The following is a 20,752-nucleotide window of genomic DNA, read 5'->3' on the forward strand; positions in this document are numbered from 1 at the left end:
ATAGATGCAAAAATCCTCAACAAAATACTAGCAAACAGAATCCAACAGCACATTAAAAGGATCATACAATATGATCAAGTGGGGTTTATCCCAGGAATGCAAGAATTCTTCAATATACGCAAATCAATCAACGTGATACACCATATTAACACATTGAAGGAGAAAAACCATATGATCATCTCAATAGATGCAGAGAAAGCTTTTGATGAAATTCAACACCCATTTATGATAAAAGCCCTGCAGAGAGTAGGCATAGAGGGAACTTTCCTCAACATAATAAAGGCCATATATGACAAACCCACAGCCAATATCGTCCTCAATGGTGAAAAACTGAAACCATTTCCACTAAGATCAGGAACAAGACAAGGTTGCCCACTCTCACCACTATTATTCAACATAGTTTTGGAAGTTTTATCCAAAGCAATCAGAGACAAAAAAGAAATAAAAGGAATCCAACTTGGAAAATAAGAAGTAACACTGTCACTGTTTGCAGATGATATGATACTATACGTAGAGAATCCTAAAGATGCTACCAGAAAACTACTAGAGCTAATCAATGAATTTGGTAAAGTAGCAGGATACAAAATTAATGCACAGAAATCTCTTGCATTCCTATACACTAATGATGAAAAATCTGAAAGTGAAATTGAGAAAATACTCCCATTTACCATTGCAACAAAAAGAATAAAATATCTAGGAATAAACCTACCTAAGGAGACAAAAGAACTGTATGCAGAAAATCATAAGACACTGATGAAAGAAATTAAAGATGATACAAATAGATGGAGAGATATACCATGTTCTTGGATTGGAAGAATCAACATTGTGAAAATGACTCTCCTACCCAAAGCAATCTACAGATTCAATGCAATCCATATCAAACTACCACTGGCATTTTTCACAGAAGTAGAACAAACAAAATTCACAATTTGTATGGAAACACAAAAGACCCCGAATAGCCAAAGCAATCTTGAGAAAGAAAAACGGAGCTGGAGGAATCAGGCTCCCTGACTTCAGACTATACTACAAAGCTACAGTAATCAAGACAGTATGGTACTCTCACAAAAACAGAAATATAGATCAATGGAACAGGATAGAAAGCCCAGAGATAAACCCACACACATATGGTCACCTTATCTTTGATAAAGGAGGCAAGACTATACAATGGAGAAAAGACAGCCTCTTCAATAAGTGGTGCTGGGAAAACTGGACAGCTACATGTAAAAGAATGAAATTAGAACACTCCCTAACACCATACACAAAAATAAACTCAAAATGGATTAAAGACCTAAATGTAAGACCAGACACCATCAAACTCTTAGAGGAAAACATAGGCAGAACACTCTATGACATAAATCACAGCAAGATCCTTTTTGACCCAGGTCCTAGAGAAATGGAAATAAAAACAAAAATAAACAAATGGGACCTAATGAAACTTAAAAGCTTTTGCATAACAAAGGAAACGATAAACAAGTCGAAAAGACAGCTCTCAGAATGGGAGAAAATATTTTCAAATGAAGCAAGTGACAAAGGATTAATCTCCAAAATTTACAAGCAGCTCATGCAGCTCAATATCAGAAACACAAACAACCCAATCCAAAAATGGGCAGAAAACCTAGATAGACATTTCTCCAAAGAAGATATACAGATTGCCAACAAACACATGAAAGAATGTTCAACATCATTAATCGTTAGAGAAATGCAAATCAAAACTACAATTAGGTATCATCTCACACCAGTCAGAATGGCCATCATCAAAAAATCTACAAACAATAAATGCTGGAGAGGGTGTGGAGAAATGGGAACCCTCTTGCACTGTTGGTGGGAATGTAAATTGATACAGCCACTATGGAAAACAATATGGCAGTTCCTTAAAAAACTAAAAATAGAACTACCATATGACCCAGCAATCCCACTCCTGGGCATATACCCTGAGAAAACCATAATTCAAAAAGAGTCATGTACCGAAATGTCCATTTCAGCTCTATTTACAATAACCAGGATATGGAAGCAACCTAAGTGTCCATCAACAGATGTATGGATAAAGAAGATGTGGCACATATATACAATGGAATATTACTCAGCCATAAAAATGAACGAAACTGAGTTATTTGTAGTGAGGTGGATGGAACTAGAGACTGTCATTCAGAGTGAAGTAAGTCAGAAGGAGAAAAACAAATACTGTATGCTAACACATATATATGGAATCTAAAAAAAAAATTAAAAAAATACCAGTGGCAGCTGATTGATTTAAAAAAAAAAAAAAGCAGAACAGAGAGCCTGGAAATAAGCCCACACATCTATGGTCAATTAATCTACAACAAAGGAGGCAAGAGTATACAGTGAAGAAAAGACAATGTCTTTAACAAATCATATTGAGAAAGCTGGACAGCTACATGTAAATCAATGAAATTAGAACATTCCCTCAGGCCATATACAAAAATAAACTCAAATGGTTTAAAGACTTAATATAAGGCATGATACCATCAAACTAGAAGAGAATATAGGCAGGACATTCTCGGACATAAATCGTAGCAATGTTTTCTTAGATGAGTCTCCCAAAGCAAGAATAAAGAAATAAAAGTGAAAATAAACAATTGGGATCTAATCAAACTTAAAAGCTTTTGCACAGCAAAGGAAACTGTCAACAAAATAAAAAGACAACTTACACAATGGGAGAAAATATTTGCAAACAATGCGACTGACAAGGGTTTAATATCCAAAATATACAAACAGCTGATACAACTTAATAGTGAAAAAAATAACCTAATCAAAAAATGTGCAGAAGACCTAAATAGATATTTCTCCAAAGGAGACATACAGATGACCAACAGGCACATGAAAAGATGGTCAACATTGCTAATTATTAGAGAAATGCAAATCAAAACTACAACAAGGTATCGCCGGTCAGAGTGGCGATCATCAAAAAAAATCTACAAATAATAAATACTGGAGAGAATGTGGAGAAAAGGGAACCTTCCTACACTGTCGGTAGGATTGTAAATTGGTGTAGCCACTATGGAAAACAATATGGAGTTTCTTTAAAATCTAAAAATAGAGCTACCATATGATCCAGCAATCCCACTCCTGGGCATATATTCAGAAAAGATGAAAACTTTAATTTATAAAGATACATGCACCCCAATGTTCATAGCAGCACTATTTACAATAGCCAAGACATGGAAACAACCCAAGTACCTATCAACAGATGAATGGATAAAGGAGATGTGGTGTATATATACAATGGAATATTACTCAGCCATAAAGAGAAAGAAATATTGCTATTTGCAGCAACATGGATGGACCTAGAGAGTATTATACTTAGTGAAGTAAGTCAGACAGAGAAAGATAAATATGTGATATCACTTATATGTGGAATCTAAAAAATAATACAAATGAATCTATATACAAAACAGAAACTGACTCACAAATGTAGAAAACAAACTTGCGGTTACCAAATGGGAAAGGGGAAAGGGAGGAGGAGAGATAAATTAGGAGTATGGGATTAACAGATACAAGCTACTATACTTAAAATAGGTCAAGCAACAAATGTTTGCTGTGTAGCACAGGGAACTATATTCAATATCTTATAATAACCTATAATGGAAAATAATCTGAAAATATATATATATATATACATAACTGAATCATTTTGCTGTATACCTGAAACTAACACAATATTATAAATCAGTTATACTTCAATTAAAAAAACATATATTCACCTTATTTTGGATTCAAGGAAGATACTAGGGATTATTCAAGTATGGAAGACCACTTACCCCATATTGTGTTTTTTGAGTCCTTATGTTGTCTGCCTCTTAATGTGTGTTAAGTTTTGTTTATAAATAGACTATTAGGTAGTTTCCCAAGCAATTAGTTTTCACCTCTCAATTTCTTGCTATTTTCAATTTATCAGACTCAATAAATCTTTTTTCTTAGTCTTAAAGTTTTGTTATATGGAAATCAGACAATCAGGATTACTGAAAATCTGAAGGCTTGTTTTGGAATAACCAGCACAGGCTTTCATTTTGGCTCCTAAAGGCTGTAGTTTGTTCCTAGTCTTTGGCTAAATTCTGGAAAGATGGGTTGCTTAGTAAGAGAGTGCTATATAACTGACTTGTTATGTGTATTTGGTTACAATGTGTATGTTATATATACTGAGATATAATAATTAATATTTCCCTAATTCTAAAAATATTAATGCATAAATGTACATAAGTAGAAATGAATAAAAGGAAGCTTGTGACCTGAATACATCTTTTTTCAACTGTGACTGAAATAAGTAGGACAGATAGGATTTGGAGGAAATCTCAGGTACAAAGTTTCTGGATTGGTTCCTGGACCATAAAAAAAAGTGATAATTGTGGGAAAACTGATGAAGCTTAAATAGGATCTTAGCTTAGTTAATAGAATTGAATCAGTGTTAACTTCCTAGTTTTAATAAGCATATTTGTTGTATAAGATGTTAACTTTAAGGGGAGCTGAATGAAGAGTAGGTAGAACTCTATACTATTTTTCATAAGTCTAATATTATTTCAAAATAAAAAGCTTAAAAAACATAATGAGAACTCTCCAGGAGAGAGTTTGAAACTTAAAGCATGATTTTAAAAACTTAATGATTTAATAAAGTGACTTAAAGTAAGAATGTGTATGATGAGTATCACACTAGCATCCTGGAAGATTAAATGGAAATTGTATCTCAAAACACAGGCAAAAATACAAAAAAATTGGAACGCTGAGTGAAAAAAATAAATGATTTGGAAGACATATCTAGGACACAAAATATGTTATTAATTAGTATTCTAGAAAAAGGAAACATAACAGTTGAAGTATAAATAATAAAAAATAAATAATAGAAGAAAAATACCCTGAGCTAGAGAATGGCTATAGCCTTTAGACTGACTCATCAAGTCTGTAGAAGAATTAATGGTGGGGAAAACATACATGCATCTAAATATACCCTATCAAAATTTCCTGAACTCCAAGAATATAAGTAAATATTGCAAGATTCTAGATAAAGGGACTAATGGTTATTTTCATTAGAAAGGAAAGCAAACTAGCATATGAATTCTCAATAGCAATGCTGGAAACTAGAATATAGTGAAATAACGTATGTCGGCTACTTAGAGGAAATGACTCCATTCTAAGAACCTATAACCAGAATATACTGATATTTTATTCATCTGAAAATAAAAGGACATCTCAGGCATGTAAGGATTTTGAGAGCATGCCCCACTAAAGGAAGTTTAAATCAAAACAGCAGTTGAGATAGGGAATGATGAAGACTATAAGAAATTGTGATAAACAATGATATTCATATATGATATATATACACACACATATATCAAAATTCACTGGAGAGGGTGATGAAAATGTGAGTAGGAATTGCATTATGAGTGTGTTTTAAACTTCTTTAATCAAAGTCCTATTATGTCAGGAGATATTTGTGAGCAAATGAAGTTAGAGGAGTAAAAAAAATGAGTCTAAAATACATTTAATTAAGGATTACAAAATTCCTCACAGGTATTATTTGGAAACATTATATATGCAATGATTATAGCTTTGAAAAGGTTGTTTATTAATTACTTGCATGTGGCCTTACTATTTTCAGCTCCCTGAACTATCAGTTTTACCTTTTATATTTTATTTTCTTTAAGACTTTCTTGATTCAATTTCTATAGTTTTGTTGATTTCTTGAAAAGCTAATGGTGTGTGGTTTTTTGCCCATAGTTCTCATTTAGCATGGATTATAGAAAAAAATGATTTTTTTATACTTGCTGTTCACATAAAATAAAGGCAGAAGATTTTTAACCCTATAGAGAGCCTCTGTTGCCACATGACCGTGACCACCTCCATCTCCCCCTCAACAGTGATAGATGAAATAGTTCCAGAGAGTTAAGTGGAATTAACTTTTTGTAGCAAAGTTTAGGATATTGTTATTTTAGTTTTCCTGAAGGCCAAAAAGATCATTTACCCCCAAAAGGTAAATACGCAGCTACCTCATTGGTAAAACTGGGCCCAATCTGTGGTTCATCTCTAGTTTTGCTCTTACCCTATAAAACTCTGATAGCTAGAAACTGATTCTGGCACAGTTCTTGCCCACATGATTACAACCATTTCCATTTTGGAGACATAGAAAGACTTCAGTGGAGGCCTAATTAACCCTGGGATGGAAAATGCCATCTGGAGTTCATGGACAACCAAAGCAGGGCATTTAGTAACCTTGATTTAAGACCACGGTAAAGTTTCCTTTCCATGAAGCAAAACAAAGCGAAGCAAAAATTAAGTTCACATCTATAAGTTCAGTAGTTCACTTGATACATCAGTAAATAAAGAAACAAGACTTTGATTCTTGGATGTTTGCATAGCCTCTAGGTTTTACTTTTTTTCCCTAAGGCAACAACTTTAAATTTATGAATTTAATTAAGTATTAATTCAACAAACACTTACTGGACACCTCCCACGAACCTGATACTAATTGGGATGAGGAATCATTTGTTGCAATATGGGGAAATACAGTGGTGGGCATGTAAGAGATCGGGAAGGGATAGGTTCACATGCCTGAGCAATATGGGCTTATTTTCCTTTCTTTCTTTTTATTGTATTTTCAAAAATGTATTCATTGTTTAAGATTCATCCAGCAAGCAACACCTAAAAACTGCCCTCGTGCCCACAGCCACACGTACACCTCCGCACTTACCACCACAAGCCTGATGGTCTCCATCCTATGAATTTATATACAGATAGAAGCATAAAATTTTTATATTTGTGATCATACTGTATGAATTGTTCTGTTTGATCTAATGATAAGAGTACTGGTGATAATTCTATAGGTCTTATTCATCCTCTACATATAGATCTTATTCATCCTTTAAAAATAAAACTATGATAGGATGCCTTTTTGATGGGCATTTATTTCTATTTTGTTTTCCTATAATGTACATCATTGTAAATATATCTTTGTGCACACATGCGAATATTTTTAAAGAATAGATTCCTATTAGTGGACTTGTTAAGTGAAAAGATGTTGTTCATTTAACATTTTGAGGGGTCTTGTCAAATTGGTTTCAAACAGGCTTTACCAGTTTACACTTCTATCTATGGTGTATGAAAAGGCTGGTGTCTTGCATCCTTGCCAATGCATTATACAGTATTATTCAGTCTAACGGAAATACAAATTGTTTCAATTTGTATTTCCTTGATTATTCAGAGGTCTTTTTTGCTTTCTTGGACCATTCACATTTCATCTTCTTTGAATTGCTTGTTCATATCCTTTTATTATTTCTCCATCCAGTTTTCTTTTCTTTTTCTCATATCAAATTCTTAGACCTTTTTAAAAAACATATTTCTCAATATTAACCTTTTGTCTGTTAAATATGGCACTCATCTTTTGGATTTTGGTCCTTATGGATGTCTTGTAATGCTATAAGATAAAATCAGTTGTCTTTTCCTTTATGGCTGTTGGGTTTAGGCAATTGTTTAGGAAAACCTTCTCCATCTTAAGGTCATAAAACTCTATCTCCTTTATTTTCTTCTTACGTCTAGTGAGTTGTGTTTTTAAAGACTAGTTAGGTCAGCTACATAAAGAAGGTTTAGAAAGCTTTTCTGAACATTTACTTGAAGCAAGTTTCCTTGTTTTTAGAAATTGAACAAGAAAGAAAGAGAGTACCTTGTCCTTTTAGCTTCTTGAGGACATAGTCTGTGTCATATCCATTACTACGTTTAAGTTTGAACTAATGTTCCCTCTTCTTACCAATTTCCTGTTCCAGTCTGCTGGGAATTGAGGTTTCTCTAGTTAGTTATCTGAAAGATTTCATCCTTCTCGCATTTTCTGACTTCTCCTGAAGATTGTGAGACCATGATCCTCTTTAAACCTTCAAGAATGAAGGCTACTTCCTAGGAAAATCCACAGTCCCTTCAGGGGAAAAAAAATGAGAAAAAGAAAAAAGAAAAGAAAACATCATAAGGGCCTCCTAAGGACTATAAGTCTAAGACATACAAACGTAAGATATTTTCTTTGCTACTTGTTAAAGAAAGGGACAAAAGTGAAGTGAAAGACCCTTCCTTGCCCCGTTTTAGTGAATCCAAGCAAAACTAACTTCTCTACCCCTCCCTCTGAGTGGAGATCTAATAAAAAAAAGTCAACACTCAGGCATGCTAAAGTAGCAAGTGGCACCTCATCAATTATGTCAGAATTTACTACTTGTAGGTAAAGCTCATTTTTAAAATTGTTGTTCTCTCTGTTGTTCTCCAAAGTCCTGCTCTTGGGATAAGCAAAATACTAAAATCTAGAACAGGAAATATAAGAGTCCTTTATCTTGGAACACTACTTAATAACCTAGAAAAATCTTTTTGATTAATCTCATTTCAATGGCTTGGTACACTTCATATAATTTATCTTCAAGAACAAAGTGTTCTGTTTTCTGCATCTTTTTTTCCATCATCTATGGGGCCACTAAAATAAAGGGGGAAAAAAAGAAACTGTTTTAGCAAAGTATTTAATAAATTTAAACAAAAACATGACCTTTATCTTGTCTAAAGACACAAACAAACAAGAAACTCCATGAACAAATTAGTTCTTCATGTAAGAATGGGAAATCGTCAGGAATATTGCATTCCCCTGATTTAATACCCAATTCTGAGCTCCCCTAGACAACCATTCATGAGACAGCTTTGAGCATTGGCTCAGCTTTCATAAGAGGGCCTCTGACTCCCCTGGTCTCTCTTTCAAAGTGAGCATTGAAGTAAGTCTGATCCTGGTGCTACAGTCACTTGTCAATATCAAATGAGACCCCTGCCACCTACACAGTGTCTGCCTTGTGCTATGTCTTCCTGACTGCTGAGTCCTTTAAGCCATTTGCTTCAAACAGCTGAACCACATGCTGTGGGCTGGGTGCAGAGTGCACTTTTGCTGCCAACCCTCAAGACTAAGAGCGTATACTTCCCAAATTGTCCCAGATAACCTCTTAAAAAAGGCTTTAGTCCCATCATGCTATAAGTATTTGTCTGAACTACTGAAGGGTGATGGAGCTAACACACTACAGAGAAATTAATTAATGGTCACAAGTAACCATTACGAGTCATCTTCAGAGAATGCTTTAGTCTTAGTTCCTTTACACTGTCTGTTAGAATCATATGATGGCAGTGATTTTTAACTGTAGAATTCAGTACAAAATATACCTGATCTATTACTTATATGTAAGAGAAATCTGCATTCCACAATTAAAATAATATTGCCACAGCTCATTTTTCTCCTGAGATTCTTCTTGGATATTTATTGAATCATGATACTGTTAGGATTTTTAAGCCATTTAGATAGAGGCTCAGAGAAAAAAATTTTGAATCCTCAAATTCCTTAAAATACATAGATAATAGTCACTCATGTCAACTTAGGAAACTTATTCCTCTAATTTTATGTAATGTTGCCTTGGCACTATTCATTTTAAATTGATACTTCCATTTTAGCCTTCAGTTTTGTTTGGGGATTTATTTCTCTCATCAGTTTTTAACAACTTTCTTGAGATACAATTCATATACTATACAATTCACTCATTCCAAGTGTACAAATCAATGATTTTTAGTATATTCAGAGTTATATGACTATTACCACAATCTAATTTTAAAATATTTTTATCACGTCAGTAAGAAACACTGTACCCATTAATAATGAATCCCCATTTACTGCCCCTTCCTCACCCCCAGCATAAGACAACCACTAATGTGACTTTTTGTTTATAGCTTTGCCTATTCTGGACATTTCCAATAGACAGAATCATACAACATGTGGTCTTTTGTGACTGGTTTTCTTTCACATATTTCAAGGCTCCTCCATGTTGTAGCATGTATCAGTACTTCATTTCTTTTTACTGATGAATAATATTCCATTGTAAGAATATACCACATTTTATTTATACACTCACCAGTTGATAGACATTTGAATTCTTTCCAATTTTTAGCTATTATAAATAATGCTGCTATAAACATTCATGTGCAAGTTTTTGTGTAGATGTATATTTTCATTTCTCTTGGCTATATACCTAGGAGTGGAATTGCTGGGTAATATGGTAACTTTACATTTAATATTTTAAGGCACTTCCAAACTGTTTTCCAAAGCTGCTGTACCACTTTACATTCCCACCAACAATGTATGAGTGTTCGAATTTCACCACGTCCTCTCCAACACTTGTTATTATATGTCTTTCTGATTAAAGGCATCCTAGCGGTTATGAAGTGGTATCTAATTGTAGTTTGGATTTACATTTTCCTAGTGACTAATGATGTTGTGTATTTATTTTCATGTGCTTATTTATCACTATTATATCTTCTTTGGAGAAATGTCTGTTCAGAGACTTTGCCTTTGGGTTATTTATTCTTTTCATTATTGAGTTGAAAGAGTTCTTTATATTTTGGATACAAGTCCCACACATCTATGATTTGCAAATATTTCCTCTCACTCTGTAAATTGTCTTTTTACTCTTCTTTTGGTGTTCTATGAAGCACAAAATTTTGATGAAATCCAATGTAGCTATTTTTTTTCTTCTGTAGCTTATGCTTTTAGTGTCATGTCTAAGAAACTATTACTTAACCCAAGATCACAGTGACTCACCCATATGCTTTCTTTTAAGAGTTTTATAGTTTTTGTTCTCACACTTAAGTCTTTGATCCACTTGAGTTAATTGTTATGTATGGTATAAGGAAGAAGTCCAAGTTTGCTTTTTACATGTGAATATCCAGTTTTCCTAGTATCATGTGTTGAAAAGACTATCTTTGTTCCCATTGAATTATCTTGGCACCCTGTCAAAAGTCAATTGACTGTAAATGTAAAGGTTTATTTCTGGACTCTCAATTCTGTTCCATTAATCTATATATCTATCCTATTCCATTATACATTATCTTGATTATTATAGCTTTATAGTAAGTTTTTATTCAGCAAGTTTGAGTCCTTCAACTTTGTTCTTCTTTTTCAGGATTGTTTTGACTATTCTGTGCTACCTGTATTTCCATTTGAATTTTAGGATCAGTTTGTCAAGTTCTCCAAAAAAATCATCTAGGATTTTGATAAAGATTTGAGAGAATCTATAGATCAATTTGGGGAGTATTGACCATATTAAATCTTCTGATTCATTAATATGGGATGTATGTCCATTTATTTAGGTCTTCCTTAATTTCTTTCAAAAATATTTTTTAGTTCATGTATAAGTTTCACATTTCTGTTGATAAATTCTTTTTTTTTTTTTAAACATCTTTACTGGAGTATAATTGCTTTACAATGGTGTGTTAGTTTCTGCTTTATAACAAAGTGAATCAGTTATACATATACATATGTTCCCATATCTCTTACCTCTTGCATCTCCCTCCCTCCCACCCTCCCTATCCCACCCCTCTAGGTGGTCACAAAGCACCGAGCTGATCTCCCTGTGCTATGCGGTTGCTTCCCACTAGCTATCTATTTTACATTTGGTAGTGTATATATGTCTATGCCACTCTCTCACCCTGTCACATCTTACCCCTCCCCCTCCCCATATCCTCAAGTCCATTCTCTAGTAGGTCTGTGTCTTTATTCCCGTCTTGCCACTAGGTTCTTCACGACCTTTATTTTCCCTTAGATTCCATATATATGTGTTAGCATACTGTATTTGTTTTTCTCTTTCTGACTTACTTCACTCTGTATGACAGACTCTAACTCCATCCACCTCACTACAAATACCTCCATTTCATTTCTTTTTATGGCTGAGTAGTATTCCATTGTATATATGTGCCACATCTTCTTTATCCATTCATCCGATGATGGACACTTAGGTTGCTTCCATGTCCTGGCTATTGTAAATAGAGCTGCATGTTGATATATTCTTAATCTTTTATTGTATTGCACGTGAAACTGTTTTTTAATTTCATATTTAAATTGCTCATTGCTAGTGTAGGGAAATACAATTGACATATTTTTGGGTTACAATTGACATTTTAAATATTAATCTTGTATCCAGAAATCTGCTGTATTTGTCTATTAGTTCTAATATATTGTAGTGGATTCTTTAGGATTTTCTAAATACAAAATCATGTCATTGGTGAATAGAGATAGTTCAATAGATATGTCAAGAGAGTTTTTGGAATGTTGGGACAGGGTGATCTGCTTCCCTCTGGATAGCATGGTTGTGGATATGAAGCCTAGAACTGCTACAGCCATTTTTCCCACCATAAGGTAAATTAGTCTGACCAATATATATGAAGGAGGACAATGACAAGAAAGTTGCTGGAACCCTGATGATGTCTTAACCTCTGAAACAAACAGCATTGAAGTCTTCCCTAATTATGATATTTTCAGTTACAAGAGCCAAGAAATACCCCTTGTTAAGAGAACTTGACTTGTGAACAAAAGTAACCAATAGTTTTGACTAATTAAAACATTTTTGAGGGCTTCCCTGGTGGCGCAGTGGTTGAGAATCTGCCTGCTAATGCAGGGGACAAGGGTTCGCGCCCTGGTCTGGGAGGATCCCACATGCCGCGGAGCAACTAGACCCGTGAGCCACAACTACTGAGCCTGCGCGTCTGGAGCCTGTGCTCCGCAACAAGAGAGGCCACGATAGTGACAGGCCCGCGCACCGCGATGAAGAGTGGCCCCCGCTTGCCACAACTAGAGAAAGCCCTAGCACAGAAACGAAGACCCAACATAGCAATCAATCAATCAATCAATCAATAAAACTTTAAAAAAAAAAAAACATTTTTGAGACGCACTCCTTCTAAGGAACAAGGGTAAAACACTGTGTCAAATAGTGTGTTTTGTCATTATATTTGTGTAGTATATATCTGTTGTGTTTTTCTCTGTTATATTGTATCATGTATGTCATTTTGTAGCATATGGATAGAAATAATAGAGAAAAAGTGCTACTAAATTTATAGCTAAAAAATAAAACATCAGCAACACAGAATAAAAGTCATTTTTAAGAAAAATCTGGCTTATTGGATGAGGATGAATATGTGAAACTTCAAGATTTATCAGCATTTAGAGTGTTCTGTTGCTGATGACATTACGTTTAATTCTACTTAGAAAAGCATGCTTTTCACCTTTATATGAGTGGGCACCAGCTCTCTCCTTGCCCTAAAGCAATTATTTGGGAGTAGGAATTTACAAATAGTTCCAGAAAGGGAAATAGTAATATAAAGATAGACGAAGGATGATTAATTGATTTCCTGAGCCTGTTTGGCAAGAGGTAGAAAAGAAGAAGGAAAATATAGAGGGTTGATGAATAACATATGGGAATGGAATTAACAGGAAAAGGGAAAAAAGAGCTAATTCATCATGGATCCTAACCCTGTAAGAGAAGAGAAAATAATGATGGGAAAATACATTGGATTTCAGAGGGAAAACAAACTTCGAGAACTTTTGTAGCATCATTATGTTTGAGCACTGAGCCACCATGAAACTTCAGGGATCACCAAATGGAAGCTTTGACCTCCATACTTAGGAATGGTTTTGCATATCCTTGATCCCACTTTTGGTAACTCTCGACTCCTGCTGTAAGACACACTGGTTTATCTCTGCCTGTGGCATAGAGCCCCACCTCCTTTCTCTGGTTCCCTGCTCACTCTTTGGCACAAAGGGAGATGCAATGAGAAGACAACTCTGCCAGAGCACAAGAGCCGAGAGCCAGGCTGGATCCCTGCAGGACTGCAGGAGAGTTCCTCTAAGCCACAGGGCAAAGAGCTTGAGCCTCTTTCTTCTCACTTATTACATAAAAAGACAAAATGGACTCTGTTAGTGCTAATAAGTAGTCTTCAATGGCCTTCAGCTTTTACTATGGACATTGGCAAAAATGAGAAATGCCCAGGCTGCCAGCAAAGTCAGCAGAAGACTGTGTCTGAATAGAATAGAATCTTTATTTTTTAAATACTTTTTAATTGGGCACCTTGGACCTGCATGCATACAGCACTGCCATTTCATCCACACTTGTATTATATCCTCATGAATTATTCTGTTGATCAAATGAAGTTAACGAAAGGGGAGTAGTTAAGAATCTCAGAATCCCAATCAAGCCAGTGAGGATATGTTCATGAGGTCCTTCAAAGGCAGTGAATGGTAATGATAAGCCACTGCTGTCCATTCCTTGACTATTAGTGGAGTACCAGCCTGTATGAGTTGATAGAGTCAATAGGTAATTTTTCTGCTATGGAGGAAAGGCTAGAAGAGTGTTAAACAGACTTATCAGACAGACTCAGAAGAATGTACTTGAAGTCTGGCTTTTTCTTGCTACTCACCAGCTGTGTGACCTGGGGTAGCCCACATCTCAGGATTATCCTTACCTGTAAAGTAGAGATGATCATAAAAACTTCCCTACCTTGCATAAGGGTTCTTGAGAGATGCAAATAAAGTAACACATGAGAAACTGCTTTATAAACTAGAATGTGCTATCCACTAAGTCTTTTTTATGACTTTCTATTTAGATTCAGATGTGTGTTTCTAGTTGCCAAGGGATATTTGTTTATGTAATCCATTGACTATTTTAAAAAGACTTAGAGTCAATAATTTCAACCTGTTCACCTATTTAATTGTGTAACATAGTTCAATTCTGCTAACAAAACTAGTATAAGTTCTATCTTTTTTTTTTTTTTTGCTGGCACTACTGAGACTTTTATAGATATGCTAATTAGCTGAGAAATGGTAGGAGGCAAGGATGAGGGTAAAACAAATTTGGAAAAGTTAATGATGTTAATGAATAGGTCCTAACAGGATAATTAATCCCTGAATAATGGTGGTATTACTTAACAAGACTATCATCAATAAGCTCATTCAAGTCTTGATACTTTCTAGTAATAATGTGGAAGCAAAAGAATACGTGTAACAATGATATTCTAAAATGTACATTTCTTATGAAGTTAGGACGACAATACGTGGTTTAAGAAGAAGTGTTTTTCATGAGACATGTCGGGAAGCAAGGAGCGACTCTGACATTATCCCAAGTCCCCATTTGCACTGACTGCTAAGCAAACTGAGTTCAGAGAGGCTGTGTCTTGTCACAACCCCTGTGGTTGGCACCACCAAATAATTTACTCAACCAGCCAAAGAAAAAAGAAAATCCCAGAAAAACATTTACTGTGTAGGTCAAAGTATCCCTCAGAGCACTCAGTGTGGGAAACAGATGCCCTGGACCCCTGCATCAGCTGTTCTGACTGCCTTTGCAGATAGATCAGAAACATCCAAATTCAAGAGTCCTGCATTTTTAAGGAACAGAGAGAGCACAGACTAATAATTCCTTTGAAAAAGAGAATTATTTTTTAGAAAAACCATTGGCATAATATAAATCTGCATAAAGTGAGGGATCGAGTGCAAACACCTAAAGCTTTTTCCCCAAGCCCCTGTGGTCTGGGAAAACCATTCTTCTAAGACTGTTAAGTGTTTGTGGGGTGCTTTGGGGGTGTTATGTGTATGTGCCTGTCCACAAGTTTGAAATACAACAAATGTGGAAAAGCAATCTTTCTAATCCATAAGGGAAAAAAAAACAGGTAATTTTTACAAGAATGTGACACTGGAAATAAAGGTATTTAACTGATAGTATTTGAAATGTATTTTGTGGATGAGTATGACCTCTGGTGTTAAACTAGAGAAATTCCAGCACTTATATATCTTAATGACAGAAAGAGAAGCAAATGCAATTTTCCAAGAGCTTATTATTGGAGGTTATAGGCCCTTGTATTGTGACATTTCTTTCAATCTTTCGTCATTCTCTCCCTCTCCTTCCCTCCTCACTCTCACAAATATAAATGAGTATTTACTATGTGCTAAGTACTATCCAAATGGAAGAATATTGTCTTTGTTGTTCTAACTGCTTAACTTTACATGTCGCATCCATAATCCTATATATGGGGAAAAAAGCAAAATTATGGTATGCTATATGAAAAGTTTACATATAAGCTTAAAATCCATTTGTTAATTTTATAAAGAAAAGAGGATTGATGAAAAGAAGAACTTCTTAAATGTGCCCCTGTCATAACCCAATAGTGTAAAATGCCCCAAACAATAAAGTTATGAGGATTCAGGCTAAAAGTAAAACAAAGTTGTTGGGGCATCTTGTCGCTTTTCATCACCATACTAATAGTGGATTATTGTACTCTCCAAATACAGACATTTATTAGCAAGAAGATTTTTTGAGTGTGTGTGATCAGATAATTCCCTGAAACAGAAAGATGATAAATATCTGACTGACTTGCTCTCCTCTTTCTCCATCACAGTGGGTTTTACATTACTATATTATTTGATGAGCTTTTGTAAGGCACTGGCTAGGTGGAAGCACTGGTAATCTGAGTTTTGGTATTCTGACAGTTCCTCATTTTGTTTGCCAAATCTCCATTTCTTTCTTACCTTGTGCACCCTTTCCTCCCCTGATCTCCCTCTGTGAGCAGTGGTAACTCCATCACTGTCATAAATCTCAGCAAACACTCTTTGTTTCTACATGACTAAAGGCACTGCACCTAATCTGGTACTAAGGCATAGAGATATACATGGCAAAAGATACAATAATTTTTTCCCTGTTATTTTATCTATGGAACTTCTTTGAAGCTTTGAATTTGCTATTTGAGAAAGTCAGTTTGACAATAGAAGATGCAGCCATGACTTTTTTAAATGACATTTTAATAACTTTAGGACCTTATATCTAATTTCATGCTGGTAACAATTATTGTGATATTTGGAGAGGGGATTGATGTAGTCTTTCAACAAAATTTACCAAAGGCTAATGGAAGTCTTAATTTACCATGATAAATGTATTTGATGTATTTAGGTTTGGAAGGATGAGTCAAACTTTTTCACTTAGTCAGCTATGTGTAACAATGAGAAGAAGCTCATATAATTTGTTATAAAGTGAAAATGAATGTATTATGGATTTTGTGCTTGAGTTGAATTTTGTTTCACACCAGAAGGTGTAAATTTTTTAATTTGGAAGCTTTCATTGTAATTTCAAATTACTCATTAGAATTGTTTTTAATAGTCATGTTCACCACACAATTCATGCAGATCTACTCTGCTACCACAAAGATTCTATGATCAAAATTCTAAACAAGTTTTATTAAATTACCAAAAATCATAATGGAATATAAAAATAAAATGCTGTCTCCAGTTTTTAGCCATTCAAATTCTATTTTTGACCAAGACTACAGAGAAATGCAAGTTCTGTGGGACTAAAAGCAACCCTCTCCCTTTTTTTCTTCTGGATCTGTTTACTTGCATGCACAAAAAATTAAAATTGTTTAACTCATATCCAAAGGATATCCTAAAATGAATTATTTACTCCAGGGCACTGAAAACGCAAACTCTCTCTTAGGAGCGGGTACCTGGTAAGCAACTTCAGGGTAGCTGCCGAGTAGAATATCAAGAAATTGGATCCAGCTGAGAATTCCAATTACCTAATGAGGGTGATCCGCTTTCACTTTAATTTCTAACTCTTTATAACTTCTATCATAAAAATCATGCTTTAAAATCACGATTTAAAAGGGAAACAAATATTCAACCGGCCAATGTATTTCACTCCCTTTTCTGGAGACGGGAATCTCAACTTACAAAGAAATACAAACGATATAGACTTAAGATGGAGCAGTAACAACGAACCCTTGAAAGGGTCCCCTACCGCTTTGTGTTAGTATGTCGCCCAAAAGAAGGACACATCACAGGAAATTTGTCAGACACAAAGCGTAATTTTTATTAGTTTATTAGCAAATAAATAAATATTACACCTAACTCTAGCAAAACTCCAGCACTGTCCCCAGGCAGCTATTATTCAGTCCGAGTTATTATTAATAATTTCCTAGCCAGGCTATGACTGCCGGTGTGAATCAGCCTGCGCCAGGCCCCTCTCCATCCGCCGCCGCCGCCGCCGCCGCCGCAGTCAGGGCTTGGCACAGAAGACGGTAGGTGTTTGCGCCTCAGTGATCCGCCTTTGATTTGTGTCTGTGCTGCAGGTGTGGAGGAGGAAGAGGAACAGAAGACAAGCTGGTGGCCGGCGGTCGCTGAGCATTCCCCAGACCCTCGAGCAAGCCTCTTCTCCAAGGCAGGAAAAGCCCGCGGACCTACCCACTGGGGCGGCCAGAGGGCCTGAGCGCCGTAGCCCAGGACCTGGCGGCCGGGGGCGCCAGCCCCTCATGTTCCGCAGAAGGCGCGAATGTGAGCAGGCAGTGGCGGGGAAAGCCCTCCTCCCCCGCCAGGGGGACCCGGGAAGCCCGCGCGGGCTCCTCCCGCGGACCGAGGGGATCCCCTCCTCCGGCCCCGCCCCCATCCTCCCCAGGCCCAGGCGCCAAGGCGGTTAACCCTACCCGCGCCGCATCGCATTAGGGCGAGAGCACCGCGCAGCCAGTCCCGACTCCCCGGCGCCAGAGACCAGCGGCGTGGGGAAGATTGGTGAGCCGGGCCCGTTCGGATCTCGCAGCGGCCAAACAGGGGCTCAGGCCCCGGGGTTCTCACTAAGCCGTGCTGCACTGGCTTAGCTAGTCGTCAAACTTTTTCTCTCCAAAGCGGGTGCCCCCGCAGTTATTTGGCGGGCAGCCGGCAGCCCACTCTCAGCGGGACAATTAGGGAGAAGTGGGCGTGGGGCGAGGAGGTTGCAGTTCTGCAGCTCTAAGAGGCGTGCATGCCGGTGGAGGAGTGGCCCGGGTTCCGCACTGTTGCCTCGCCTGACCCCCTGGCTGGGGTGGCTCAACGTGCTGCAGTGCCCGGTGCAGGGGATCTAGACTGCGCGTCCGGCACTAGTTAGGGGGGTGGTGGCACGGGAAGTGGGGGACGCCTGTTTTTTCCTCCTCCCTCTGCAGACCCGCTGCACTACCTGGGGGCTCCCCATCCCTGCTGGTGCTCACGGGTGCTCTCAATCAGCAGGTGGAACCCCCGCCTTCACCCTGCCCTGGCCTGCGCCTCCGAGGGTTTTCATCCTGCAGATTCCACCCCCGCCCCCCCCCCCCCCATCTCTCTCTCTCTCTCTCTCTCTCTCTCTTTCACACACGCTCCCCTAAACCGCGCGCGCCGCAAACTCAGTCTCGGTTCCCGCAGGTGATGTCATGCCCATTGTTTTGGTGAGCCCAACCAATCGGACGCGCCTCCTGGATTCTACCGGAGCCGGCATGGGCCCTTCCTCGCACCAGCAGCAGGAGTCTCCGCTCCCTACCATAACGCATTGCGCAGGGTGCACCACCGCCTGGTCTCCCTGCAGCTTTAACAGCCCTGACATGGAAACCCCATTGCAGTTCCAGCGCGGCTTCTTCTCTGAGCAGCAGCCACCGCCACCGCGCTCCTCACACCTGCATTGCCAGCAGCAGCAGCAGAGCCAGGACAAGCCGTGCCCGCCCTTCGCGCCCCTCCCGCACCCTCACCACCCCCCGCACCTCGCGCACCAGCAGCAGGGCAGCGGCGGCAGCAGCCCATGCCTCCGGTGCAACAGCTGCGCCTCCTCCGGTGCCCCGGGGGCGGGGGCGGGGGATAACCTGTCCCTGCTGCTCCGCACCTCCTCGCCCGGCGGCGCCTTGCGGACCCGCACCTCCTCGCCGCTGTCAGGCTCGTCGTGCTGCTGCTGCTGCTCGTCGCGCCGGGGCAGCCAGCTCAATGTGAGCGAGCTGACGCCGTCCAGCCATGCCAGTGCGCTCCGGCAGCAGTACGCGCAGCAGCCGGCGTCCGCCTCCCAGTACCACCAGTGCCACAGCCTGCAGCCCGCCGCCAGCCCCACGGGCAGCCTCGGCAGCCTGGGCTCCGGGCCCCCGCTCTCGCACCACCACCACCACCACCACCCGCACCCGGCGCACCACCAGCACAACCAGCCCCAGGCGCGCCGCGAGAGCAACCCCTTCACCGAAATAGCCATGAGCAGCTGTAGGTACAACGGGGGCGTCATGCGGCCGCTCAGCAACTTGAGCGCGTCCCGCCGGAACCTGCACGAGATGGACTCCGAGGCACAGCCCCTACAGCCCCCGGCGTCTGTCGGAGGAGGTGGCGGCGCGTCCTCCCCGTCTGCAGCCGCGGCCGCCGCCGCTTCGTCTTCAGCCCCGGAGATCGTGGTATCTAAGCCGGAGCACAACAACTCCAATAACCTGGCGCTCTACGGAGCCGGCGGCGGAGGCAGCGCTGGAGGCGGCGGCGGCGGTGGCAGCGGGCATGGCAGCAGCGGTGGCACCAAGTCCAGCAAAAAGAAGAACCAGAACATCGGCTACAAGCTGGGCCACCGGCGCGCCCTGTTCGAGAAGCGCAAGCGGCTCAGCGACTACGCGCTCATCTTCGGCATGTTCGGCATCGTGGTCATGGTCATCGAGACCGAGCTGTCGTGGGGCGCCTACGACAAGGTAAGTGCTCGAGCCCTTTGCTCGCCGTTCCCGGGCCGCAGAGCCGGGCACCGGGTGGTTGGGATGGGCGCTGGTGGGAACCCTCTGCCTGCCAGTTCCGGAGCTTTTCCCGGACAATCGGAGGTGCTCGCCGAGACGGCGAGCACCGCTGAGACTCGCTTCCCTTATCCGCAAGGCAATTCTGGAGAGGAAGCTTTTCCGCGCGCAAAGTTCTGGAGGCAGTGAATGCCCAGCGCGTTTGGGCACGTTAAAAAAGTGATTTCAGGAGTCGGTGAGGAAAGCATGCTCTGTTCCTCTCCTGGTGCTCACGATGTCGGAGGCCCCTTTCAAACCTAAGCGCTTAAACTCAAGGATAACTTCCTCTCGGGTTTCGAGAGCCACGAGCTGCGCTTGGGTCTGTGTTGTCGCGGACCCCGCTGCTTGGCCTTCCGGGATCTCCTCTCTCACT

General features: G+C 39.4%; 1 protein-coding gene across 1 annotated transcript in view; it reads left to right on the forward strand.

Moving 5' to 3' along the window:
- The first annotated feature begins 18,309 nt into the window (after window positions 1-18,309).
- Window positions 18,310-20,752, forward strand: part of KCNN2 (potassium calcium-activated channel subfamily N member 2) — a 174,236-nt gene continuing 171,793 nt past the window's right edge. Inside the window, exons 1-2 of the mRNA XM_061188055.1 lie at window positions 18,310-18,382; window positions 19,025-20,304. Coding sequence (XP_061044038.1) covers window positions 19,033-20,304 — 1,272 coding nt within the window. The 5' untranslated portion in view covers window positions 18,310-18,382; window positions 19,025-19,032. The remainder of the gene's footprint in view (window positions 18,383-19,024; window positions 20,305-20,752) is intronic.

The sequence above is a fragment of the Eubalaena glacialis genome, chromosome 4, assembly GCF_028564815.1.
Source record: "Eubalaena glacialis isolate mEubGla1 chromosome 4, mEubGla1.1.hap2.+ XY, whole genome shotgun sequence".
NCBI lineage: Eukaryota > Metazoa > Chordata > Mammalia > Artiodactyla > Balaenidae > Eubalaena > Eubalaena glacialis.